Below are 12,372 nucleotides of genomic sequence, written 5' to 3' on the forward strand. Positions count from 1 at the left end.
CGCAGGAACCAACAGGGACACCGCCTTGGCCCCCAGACGCCCCGCAGAGCCACCCTGCCCTGCCCACCCCCTTCCCCCTGAAGTATGGTCCCCAGAGACCAATCATTGCTCCTGGTGGGACCTCGAAGATTTCTCATTCTTGCCAACTGTCCCCAAATGTTTGGGACACACCCAGGAGTGCGTGCATGATTCCTGGCACGAACCCACATGAGGCACCGGGTCCTTCATCCCATCCGCAGCAGCCTGCCCAGCCTCGAGTGCTGCGCCGGGACCTGCCCCGCAGTTGCGCAAGTTGCACTGTGGAGCTATAAGAGGGGCTGGCAGGCATGGAGCTCCACAGGGATCCTGCTACCAGCAACTGCGAGGTAAGGCTGGGTGCATTTCTATCGCCTTTGCTGGTCTTTGCTGGCAAACCACAGCATCCCACCCGACTCTGTACCCCGGGGAAACCGAGGCAGGTGGGAAGCGGGGCGAATGGCTTGGTTCTGGACTATGGAGCTTTACACAGAGTTTTAGCTAGAGGGAAGGCAGCTGGGAGCTGGCTGGGAGCTGGGCAGGAGGATTTGGAGTGGGCTGTGCCAGGCAGTTTGTCCTACCAGAACCAGCCAGCGCCCCAGCAGATTATCATGTGTGCAGTGCTGAGATGCTTTGGAAACTGCCCTGCCTCTATCGGGAAGGAGCAAAGTTGGGGCTGTCAGGACACAGATGGAGAGCTTTCAGTTTTCTGATAGACAGCCTTGCTGGGCCGGTAAGGGCTTCAGGCCTCATTTTGCAGTGAGAGTCCTGGCCTCCAAGTAAGAGGAGCTGCAGGAGGTCCAGGCCCAGGACTGGGGCTGCGGCGTGGGGGCGGGCAGAAAAACTGTCAGGCAGATCCCAAATCTCCCAGACAATCTGGGCCAGGTCTCATCACATTTGGCCTCAAAGGCATGCAAATCACCTTCTTCACAGTGGACACAGCTGGGTGTCTGGGAAACAGAACAGTGGGTTGTAAAAAGGCCTATGACCTGCAAGTTCTTCGTTCTTAGGCATTTCTAGCCAAGTCCACACTGTTGGCAGCTGCGCTCTCAGGGAGGCCACCCAGCCGTTCTTTCTGGGCTTGGCTTAGATTTCATTGCAGATGTGGTTGCCTTTACACACCTGTTTCTATGGCTTACAAGATGGGGGCCCTTTGCAAAACTGACTTCTTTAATTCAGTGCGATCCAGTGAGACAAGTGGCCTGGTAGTCATGTGTGAATAGCTGCTTTGAGAGGACCAGACCATTCGCTGGAAAGATGGTCTTCAGAGGAGGTGAGCGGAGGCCGGGACTTGGTACTGTCTGAGGAGCACAAGATCTCTGAGCGCCCGTAGTAGGATGGGACTTGCCCCTGGTGGCTCCAGCTGTGTTCATCCTGGAGTCTGGGCTGGGACTTGGGGAGGGGTTCCAGTCTGTCCCACCAGGATAGTCTGTGGAACCAAACTCCAAAGGAGAAAGGTTGCTAGTAACTTAGTAGCTCCCACTTGATGCCCTTAGGAGTGGAAAGGTCATACTGATGGATTATCTCATTAGGCCGCGAGTTAAAAGCCAAGAGAAAACAATGGATGATTTTTTGTTCTTTCCTTTCTTAAGCAACTGAGGACATTGAACTGAGGGGAACATTTCCATATTGGCCAAAGGAGCATCTTTCTCATATTTGGGGTATCCTGTACTCAAAATAACTCCTAGGGGAAATATATTCCTCCCCCTCTGTTCCGGGAAATCGCTCCAGGTGCCAAGGACAGAGCCAGGGAAGTTGCAATGAATTCCTGCCCATCAGCCCCAGGCAGATGCCTCGCGTGTCTGAGTGGCCCGTGCAGGGTGCCAATGTGGCCACCTGAGGAAGCTCTTCTTCCAGAGCCCTGGGGCATTGCCCCACCCTTGCCTAGATGCCCCTAGGGGAGCGTGGGAGCCAGAGAGAGAGAAGAGGCTCCAGGGAGATGGAGTTCTCCTGCCGCATGCATCCCTGAGCAACATCTGTGGGATTGAAAGGCAAATCAAGCCAAATCATCTGGCATCCAGTCGATCAGTAGAGCCCAGTCTCACAAGGCAGGAGTGGGGGGAAGACTCCAGCAGCTACGACTGCATTCTGGCTCATTGGCAAAGAGCCTTGAAGTTCTTCTCTGTTTATACTGCTGTCTCTGAGAAACAGACAGGTTGCTTTTGCTTAAAAAGGCACACCTGGTGCCCAGGCCCACAGACATCCTTGCTCACACAACAGATGTGGATTGAGCCTTGGAAACTGCATGTCACCATAACTCCTGCTCATTTTGCTAACTCTCTGGAACTGAATCTGTAATCAGGGTCCATGCTTACATTTCAGCCAAGCTGCAGGTTTAGTCCCCGCCCATGTATATGCTGTATTGTGCTCTGGACTCTGTCCAGAAAGCATCAGGGAAGAAGTGGGGTGGCCAGAGAACAAGTCTCTGAGTGTCTGGCAAAGATGGGACCCAGGGACTCTGGGAACAGCAATCCAGGTGGAGTAGAGCTCCAGAAACTAAAAGCTGTTTGGGCCCACACAGATGCTGGGGGACACGTAGGTAGTGCAGAAAACTGGCCAAGGCCAGGCATAGTGGCACACATCAGTAATCCCATCACCGGGGAGGCTGAGGCAGGAAGATTACCGCAAATTCAAGGCTAGCCTAGGCCACGTAGTGAGTTCAAGGCCAGCCTGGACTACAGAGTGAGACCCTGTCTCAAAAAAGAAAAATAAGAAAGGAAAAGAAAGAAAGAAAGAAAGACAGCCAAGGTGTCCAACAAAAGGAGACCTAGACCCCAAAGAGGTGTCTGTCTTCATTGAGACAGCTTCCTTGGCATTTCTGCTGGGCGAAATTGAATTTAAGATCTGACTTTCAGATGGGAGCAGGTGAGGTGCTATAGGGGTGGGTTAACTTGGTTAGCCAAGGAAGATCAGGGATAGGTAATGTTTCATCTATTCATTCAACAAATATTTAGCAAACACCTGCTCCATGTCAGGCCCTTGGTAGATGCTGGAACAAGTGCAGGGTCACTAATTGATCATGGCACCCTCGCCCGCTGAGTGTGGCCAGAGCTTCAAATTCACCTCCCACAGTGCTCCAGGGAACTATTAAAAATTGATCAGAGTTGACATGAGAGTTGAAACCTATTTGCTCCCCCTGCTGGGATCAGATCTCAGGGTAGTTCCTGATGAACAGGAAGAATATAATCCCCACTTCCACACTCTGGCTACCAGTTAAGTATGTTAACATGATTTGTCAAGTAGGGCTTTTGGTTGCAAAGGAAAGTAAATTGTTCCTGCCAACTCAGTGATTCTCAAATTATATATTGTGACCAACATTTGAAAAATGTACAGAAACTCTCAAATGTATCACCAGTAGTAAGGATGAAATTCAGTGAAAAATATTCAGAAAGACGAAAATGTCTCAAGTCTATTAGTTTGTTTTCATTACTATAACAAAGTGCCTGAGGCTATGTAACTTTATAAAGAAAAGACATCTCTGCTTCTTTGAGGTCAACTTAATCTAAAATCCTTCAGTTCCACTCATGTTATTGAAAATGACAGAATTTCATTCTTTTATGGGTAAATAGTATTCCACAGTGTAGGTAGTCTGCAGAAAAGCTAGCAAGGAAGATAGCAGATACAGAGAAAGGAGAGGTATGAGGGAGATGCAGAGTGGGACTGCGTCTGGGAAGTAAGCAAGCCCAGCATCCTGTGTTGGGCTAGCGGTGGCACTTGACATGCCAGGCTACATGCCAGGCAGAGGTGGCACTTGACATGCACCACCTGAGTTTATCCACACAGCAGCAACAGTGGGAATTGTGATTCCTGTCATCCCTGTTGTATAGCTAAGGAAAGTGAGTCTCAGGAGTGCAGGGACTTTGCCTGGGTCTGTGTTAGTACATGTTTGTGGTCTATAATGCTCGCATTTCTTATGTGGAGACGGGGTACGCACACAACACATTTTAATTCCCTTTCATGCCCTTCCCCTCCTCTCCCTCCCCTCCCTCCATCTCTTGATCCCCTTCCCATTTGAGAAAGATCTCTCTCCCTACTTCCTATTATCTTTTATTTTGCTTTTTATTTATAATTTGGATTTCTCCTATAAGAGAAATCATGTGATATTTAAGCTTGTGTAAATGATCTATTTCACTTAACACTATGCTTTGCCCAGGTCTTGTACCTGAGCACAAACATAGATCTGCTGGGCTCTAAGGTTCGTAAATTTTGCATAATGATGTCCTTTCCTTAATTACCCAAAGCATCTTATCTTTTTAAGTATTCTTCCTTGTGCTGAAATTAATTATGTAAATTCTTAAGCTCAAAGAACACCATTTTGTTCTTTAATTTGTCATCAATAATGTATGTAAGTAGCTGACAAAATTAGTGTGATACACTACCTATGCTTCTTGAGGAGGCCTTTAGCCTGCGGCCCACCCCTCCCCACCTCAGCTCTCTCCCCACCTTCCTGAGGTCCATGTTTTCATCGCTGTGCCTGGCCCACGATGGGCCTTCGATGGATGTTAGCTGCCAGCCAACAAATGCGTCCTGAGCAACGGCTGTCTGTCAGGAACTATGTCTAGTGAAGTTGCACTTGCTGTCTTGAAGCATCCCTGTGCCTATAGGGTCCCTGCACCTCCCAGCCACTCTCTCCCCCTTTCTCGGGCCAGGGCCAGGCCCCACGCAGATACTGAGACTCAGGGGAACCTAGGAAGACTCGTCCATTCTTTTCTGATGATGTCCACGTTGGGGTGCACTAGTCAGTCAGAATTAACTTTGGTTGCATGCAGCTGAGACCCAGAAGAACAGTGGCTTAAACAAGGCAGACATTGCAGCTCTCACACACAGAAAGCACAAAGCCAGAGCCAGGTTGTCCAAAGTGAAGTAAGGGAAGTAAGGGAAGATGCATCTTAGCTCTGCAGAGGCCTCAGGCACTAAGGCACTTGCAACATCTTGTCTGTCATTTACAAGGGAGGCCTTCACCCTTAGGGTCAAGATGGTGCTAGCGCCAGGTGAGGTGGCTCATGCCTGTAATCCCAGCACTCGGGAGGCAGTGGCAGGAGGATCATTGCAAGTTCGAGACCAGCCTGGGTTACAAAGTGAGTTCAAGGCCAGCCTGAACTGCATAGCAAGACCCTGTGCTAGAATGCTTGCTACCACCTCCCCGCTTCAGGCACTAGAATGGAGGAAAGGGTGAGAAAGCAGAAGGCAAAGGCACACAGTGGGGACCTGGGAGCTGTCTCACAGCACTTGGGCTTCTATTTAATTGGCCAGGGTTTAACTGCATAGCCACACCTACTGGGAGAAGCTGGGACATATAGGGTTTGTTCTGCGTAGCCACACACATTTGTATTTCCACAAAGGGGTAAGAAGAAAAGACCAGGCACTGGGGACCACCAGCAGCCTCCACTGCAAGGCCGATATGTACTGATGTGTGTGCATGCCCACATGTGTGTGTGTGTGCATGTAATGTGCAGTGTGTTGCCCTCACTTTGATGTCAGATGGACCTGTTGCCATCTCCCTGCAGCCCCAGTGGGTGTCCCCTAAGCCTGGCCCCTCCTTCTAGCTGACTTACTCAGCAACTACCTTTCAATTCCATGCTTTCAAGGAACTGCAATTTATTTTCAGCATCCACTGAAGCATATGATCAGCGGTGATAGAGGGGCTTGTAAACCTGCTCTCCATTCAGGAGTTAGAGGGTGGCCATTATGTGAAAATGGCTATAATACAACCAGAGTTAATCTGGCAATAAATTTTCTCGGGAAGGAGGGTGTATTCAACACATGAATCTAGAAAAGAATGCAACTTAATCTTGTGCTGGGTTTCTGAAACCCAGAAATACCAGGTGCCCTGTTGGGATGGCCTGTGGGGAGCAGTGAGCCAAATGCTCGACTCAGAGTTGGCTACAGGTGGTGCTGGCCTGAGCATTGCAAGCCATGCCCAGTAGTAATTTTCAAGCAGCTGACATTTATTACCCCTGCCTGGAACCAGACACAGGACACTGTGCGCAGGAACTCCGCAGGTTCATCTCACTGACCCTTTGGGCCAGGTGGTGGAATTAGCTGCATTTTACTGATAGGAACAGATGCTTTGGGAATTGCATATCTCACCCAGAGGCACACAGCTAATAAGGGCAGAGTCTGCTGCAGAAGCCTCAGGACCTAAACACCATGCCTCCTACCTTTGCTAGGGCCGCAGGGAATTGTATGGGGGAGGAGCACGGTGGTATTACTTCTCTGGGGGGGATATGTTCCAATACCTGGAATTGCAGGCAATGCTGAACCCTGTATCTACTAGGTTTTCCTCCATATGCCCTGTGGCATGACCACATAGTACCAGAACTGATCTGCCCTTCCACATTTACCCTCCTTTATGTCACTACTTTTGTACTTTAGAGCCATTATTAAATTAATTAAGGGTTACCTGAGCACAACCACTGTGATCCCATGGCAGCTAATCTGATAATCAAGACAGCAACTAAGTGATGAGTGGGTGGGTAGTGTCTGCAGCGTGGCCTTGCTGGACAAAGGGATGATTCACCTCCTAGGTGGGATGGAGTGAGAAGGGGCAAGACTTCAGCACACTACTCAGAATAGTGCCATTAAAGCTTAGGAATTATTCACTTCTAGATTTTTCTCATTTAATATTTATGGGCTATGGCTGACTATAACTAAAGCCTTGGAAAGCAAAACCACGGGTGGGGGCAGGGCTAGGATACTTAATTCTGTGCCGCAAGTATTTTAGCTCTGCCACACATCAGTCTTACTTTGGGGAAGTCAGCTCATCTTCCTGAGCCCCATTCTTTTTCATTCCTGTAAAACAGACTAAAAAAAGAAACCTCTGATCAACCATTATAAATAATATATAACAGACTGCTTATCTTTATTGTATTGCCAAAAAATGAATTATATGAATATTGCCACCTCCGGGAAGAAAATGCATTACCTGTCCACTTCAAGACCTGGATGAGGAAGGACACAAAAAGCAGGAATTAACTTTTTTGCCCTCCTCGACTCTTCATCTTAATATTTACTTCCATTTTATTGTTATTTCAGACTCATACACACACACACTTAGCATGGATCATTGGCTACAGACTTGCATATATTTAACTTAATTACCTTTTGCCTCATGTATCTCATTAAAATTTTGCTGCTTAATCAAGGATCTGCATATTATTAATTTTAGAATTCACAGTTCCACCATACTGATGGTCTCCAGCATCCTGGGTGAACATGTTATGTTCTCTCCTGCCTCGATGCCTTTGCACCACTGATCTCTTGGCCACTTGTGACAACCGCTTTCTACTCTTACCAACTTGTCAGGCTTCACTACCCAGCTGAATGCGACTCCTCTTCCAGGGAGACCCCTCAGGCTCCTGTGATATCGCATACTTTCTCTCCATGGAAATATCTGTCTTGCCGTCTTGTGAGGGCCCACTTGTATCTCTCCTGTTATGCTGTGGATGCCGCAGGATAAGGGAATCTGTGACTCACTCTTGCATTCCTGGTGTCTAGCACTGTGTCTGACTTGTGACTACACGGTGGAGAAGTTCTGGTTGGATTCAGGCTCCCAGTGGGAGAGGAAGGAGATAAGAAAGCAGTGCGAAAGCCATCCCAGATGTAGCTGCAGGCTGCTGTGAGAGTAATGGGGAAATCAAGGGAGTAACATCATCTTTAATAATAGGGGAGTAGAAGACTACATTTTGCAACTCCTTTCAGCAGTTTCACATACATTATCTAATTTGATCTTCATAAAAGCCTGGAGATAGATATATTATAGAGATCAAAGCAGAGTTTTGAGCGGTTATACGATATGCAGTGAGTAAATGACTGGATTCAGACCTCAACAGCCTGTTCTCTTTCCCTCAAAGCACGCAGTGAAACCCCCACTGTCACCACAACATCCATTTGACCATGCCTGAGCTCACTGCTCTGTGGTCTACCGGACAGATCACTGTGGTTTTATTGACTAAGCAATAATCCTCTACCCAAGGGGATGCATCTCATTAATGTAGGTCTAGATAATGAATTGTCTTTGACTTTCAGTAAATAGTAGCCAGGGCAGGAAGCAAACTTCACTTTCAAGCACATCTGACAGTGCGATGTGTAGCAGGGCAGGTGGGTGTGCTTTGAAATACCAGCCTCTTGCAACCTGTGGTTTCTTCTGTTTTCAGGCCCAAAAAGCTCATCCTGAGAAGGAAAATGCGCTGCGGACCCCTGTGCCAGTTCCTGTGGCTTTGGCTCTGTCTATCCTACATTCAAGCTGTGCCCATCCAAAAAGTCCAAGATGACGCCAAGACCCTCGTCAAGACCATTATCTCCAGGATCAATGACATCTCCCACATGGTAAGGAGGGACTAGGGAGAGAGAGTGGACTATAGCTAGCCCTGCACTGGCTGAAGGGTGGCCTGAAGCCAGGTAGTCCAAGAAGCACTTGTGACACCTTCTGAGTGCTGGGCACCAATTGCTGAGGAGGATTTGAAAGCACAGGGCTCCTATTCCTTCTGGTTGTTTCTCTTGGCCCCTCTGCCTGCTGGGATTCAGGCGTGAGTGGTTCTAATTCTTCACCACTTTAAGAGCATTTAACTTTGCCATATGCTCCCATTAAAAAAATCATAGGATATCACGAAGCCACCATAGGGAATCCCTGACCTCAGAAGTCAGCGAAGGCGTGTGCAGTGACGTGGAAGTGCCGTGTAGTCTAGATTCCTCCCTCTCACACACATCACTGCCTTTTCTCTTCTTCCCCTGCCTCTGCCTCGCTTACTGTCCTCCTTCCCTGACCTCAGTGTCTGGCGCTCAGAACCAGAGAGAGCCATGAAGGTCCTTGTCCCATTGGCAGGTGATCAGACCCCAGCCACATCCGCCCTGGGCCTGGCCCATCCCTAGATGTGCATATCATTAGGGTTCCTGGGGCTTTCGCCGCAGCTTCCTCCCATCACTTCGGGTTCTGCTTTCAAGGCCACCCGGGGAAAGTGAATTTCCCTCTGCACATTTGCAACATGGGCACAGGGGCAGCTACTGCTGCCCACCTGGCGTTTTCTCTGGGGTCTGACAGGCTAGACCTTTAGCCGTTTCCCAGATGGTCTGTATTTGGAATTATGAAGATGAAGTATGAATCTTTCCACATCTGCTCTCCATCTGTGAGATGCTAAGTGAGTTCGCTGGTGCCTTTAAGCCTTGCTCTCATATCTAGAATGATGGAACATCATATAATCTCTACCGTTATGGTTGTTATGGGGCGCTCAGTGTGGTGTGACCCTGACCATTAAGGAGCGGGGACTGCATGAGAACTTGACTGGGAAGGAAGAATTTGCTGAGGGTGGAAGCGAATGAGAGCGGTGGGCGGAGGGGGCGCTTAGGGAGGACCTAAGATGCCTGGGAAGAGATTCAACTAAGTAAGAAACAGAAAGCCATGGCTGTTTCTTCACAGAGGTGATTTGAAGAAAAGAATATCCCAAAAAGAATATCCAGAAGTGGGAGGTGGGATGGTTTGGGATGGGCAGGAATCTAGGAGACCGGCTTAGAGGCTCGGCACAGCCAGTGGTCTTCCACACGCGTAGGGGTGGTGGAGGGCTTCGGAGAGTCTCTCTCCCCACCTGCTGAGCGTTTGCTTTCCCTCTTCCTCTTGTGCAGCAGTCAGTGTCCTCTAAACACAAGGTCTCTGGTTTCGACTTCATTCCTCGTAACCCGGACCTGAGTTTCCTCAAGATGGACAAGACATTAGCAGTCTATCAAGAGATCATCATCAACCTGTCTTCCCGCAATACAGGGCAAATATCGAATGACCTGGAAAATCTCCGGAATCTTATCCGCATGCTGGCCTCCTCTAAGGGCTGCCCTCTGCCGTACACCAGGGGCCCAGAGGCGCTGCGGAACCTGGATGGTGCCCTCAAAGAGTCAGTCTACTCCACAGAGGTGGTGGCCCTCAGCAGGCTGCAGAGGTTTCTGAAGGAAATGCTGCGGCAGCTGGACCTCGGCACCATGTGCTGAGGCCTTGAGGCTGCCCTTCCCCCGAGATCACGTTGAAGGAAGAAATCTTGGCTTCCGGGTGCCTCTGGGAGAAGAGATCCTTGGGAAGACATCCCTTATCCAAAATCTTGTCCATTTCTCTTTTCTAAGCCACCCTTCCTAAGGCATAGGATCACATTGCTTGATACCAAAGATATACACACATGGTTCCCTGATCACCAGGAAGGGGGCCCATGCAATAAACAGTGCATTGTACTGGTGGTTCTCACCAAATTCTTTAGCCATCGATGGGAGTCACCTGTCCCCTTTTGGTTCCATCTTCTTTCTATGTATGCTTCAGTGTAACCAGGCATGATTTCAGGAACTAGGCAGACAGAGCCTTTGTTCTGAGAAAGGGTCCCCCTGAAAATTCTGGGAGCACCATGAAGGCTGCATTCACATTCAGCTGGAAACTCCCAAGCAACACAGATTGGAAGCACTTGCTTATATATTACACATTATACCCTAGATGGATTTGAAGCAAAATATTGTACCAGCTTTTCCAGGCTTGGGGTCAATCGGAATGGGAATGCCCCTGGGATGTTGGTTCTAATCCCACTGATGGGCCTGGGAAAGGCAACCCCACTTTGAGTGACTGGAGAATTGATACTGTCTGAGCAAGAGCCAATTGAGGTAGCTCTTGAATTATTTCTCTAGTGACTGGTTTTGTTTTACTGTGACTAACTGTACAGTGCAGTTTTCACAATGGTGTTGCCCTGAGTGAATCCCCAAAGGATAGGTTATATTAATAAGAAGGTGAAGCAGGGCGTGATTGTGCACACCTGTAATCCCAGCACTCGGGAGGCTGAGGCAGGAGGATCATTTTGAGTTTGAGGTCAGCCTGGGCTACAAAGTGAGCTCAAGGCCAGCCTGAGCTGCATAGTGAGACTCTGTCTTAAAAAGACAAAAAAAAAAAGGTGAATTTCATCAAGTATAATACATACCTGAGTGTATAGGGGTTGTGGGGTATGTTGGTGGGAAGGAAAAGGATCCAACACATGTTTTCTGTATAACATTTGTGTGATAGGCTTTTTGGAAGGGGTGAGATCATTTTCTCATCTTCTGCAACCACTAGGAGGTTTCCAGGAAGAGAATGGAGATCTCTCTCAGGGGGTTGTGAGGTTTGCATGGTGAACACAGAGAGAAGGCACCAAAGCTGAAGGTCCTTTGGTGGTGCAGTGCTGAGCTCAGGAAGTGAGGATCCCACATTAGAGACAGTGATTCCCCGGACAGGGGTCCTTGGTGTGGCTGTGCAAGTGGCTCAGAGTTGACCCCACACTTGGGTTTATAACATGGCAGTGTCCCTATTTTGGATCTGCATGCAAATTGTTTTTCTCATCTGATTGGCTCATCTAAAAAAAGGCCATATTTCCCACCCATTCTGTGGCTAGTTTTATTCCAGTGGGAAAGTGAAATCCTTTAGCAGATGGTCCTGAGCCCTGGGACTGCTGGGTGAGTGTCAGGGCCCTGGGCCAAGCTGCCAGGTTGCCCTTCTGGCTGGAGGTCACGTTCAGGAGGCTGAACAAGGAGGCCTGTGTTTTTCCACCATCCTGACTGTGCGATGTCACCATCGCGCTGCTGGTCGATGTGTCCAAGGAAACTTGAATCAACGCAGCAATACATTTTAGACTGAGCACTTGCTTTGTACTCAGCCCTGACTGGTGCTATGGGCTAGAAAAGCTCACCAAATAAGCATGAGCAGGGACTTGCATCCCCATGATAAAGCCCCACTCACCAGTGTACCATGGCAGACACTTCACCACGGCAATCAAATAGCTAAAAGCACAGTGCTACCTCCAGTAGGTGAAAAATGGCATGAGCTGAGAGCGGTAGTACCCAAGGGCCCACAGGTGACCTGCTTGCACTCTGTACTATTTCTTTACTTTTCAGGGCATATCCTGTTGACATGGGATAACCAAACCCTAAAAATACAGGTTGAATGTCCCTTATGTTCTTGGACACTGAAAGTGTTTTAGATTTTGGATTCTTTCTCAGATTTTGGATTCTTTCTCAGATTTTGGAATACCTGTGTGTACATGGTGAGGTATCTTGGGGATGGGACACAAGTATAAAATTGAAATTCTTTATATTTCATATATACCTTATACACACAGATTGAAGGTAACTCTACACAACATTTTAAATAATTTTGTGCATTCAGCAGTGTTTCATAGTGGGGACTATCATGTCATTGCTCAAAAGTTTTGGATTTTGGAGTAGTTCGGATTTCAGATTTTCCGGTAGGGGATGCTTAGCTTTTATCTGAGACCCAAACAGCCAAAAGGTGGAAGGACCAGGCTCAGGTTCTCTGATCCCCAGGGTGTTCCTTGAGCAAGGGAATGCTCTCTGGATAGGGACAGGAGC

General features: G+C 48.5%; 1 protein-coding gene across 1 annotated transcript; it reads left to right on the forward strand.

Moving 5' to 3' along the window:
- The first annotated feature begins 259 nt into the window (after nucleotides 1–259).
- Lep (leptin) lies at nucleotides 260–10,224 on the forward strand. Its single transcript, XM_005402367.2, has 3 exons — nucleotides 260–365; nucleotides 8,172–8,343; nucleotides 9,634–10,224. The coding sequence occupies exons 2-3, from the start codon at nucleotides 8,200–8,202 to the stop codon at nucleotides 9,988–9,990; spliced, it is 501 nt and encodes a 166-aa protein (XP_005402424.2). The 5' UTR covers nucleotides 260–365; nucleotides 8,172–8,199; the 3' UTR covers nucleotides 9,991–10,224.
- The last annotated feature ends 2,148 nt before the right edge of the window (nucleotides 10,225–12,372 follow it).

Source organism: Chinchilla lanigera, unplaced genomic scaffold, assembly GCF_000276665.1.
Source record: "Chinchilla lanigera isolate Chin_1 unplaced genomic scaffold, ChiLan1.0 scaffold00078, whole genome shotgun sequence".
Lineage (NCBI taxonomy): Eukaryota > Metazoa > Chordata > Mammalia > Rodentia > Chinchillidae > Chinchilla > Chinchilla lanigera.

Bases quoted from the DNA above. Each gene is read 5' to 3' on its own strand.
- Lep (XM_005402367.2), top strand. From the start codon at position 8,200: ATGCGCTGCGGACCCCTGTGCCAGTTCCTGTGGCTTTGGCTCTGTCTA. The intron at 8,344-9,633 runs GTAAGGAGGGAC...CCTCTTGTGCAG, and splicing joins TCAATGACATCTCCCACATG to CAGTCAGTGTCCTCTAAACA.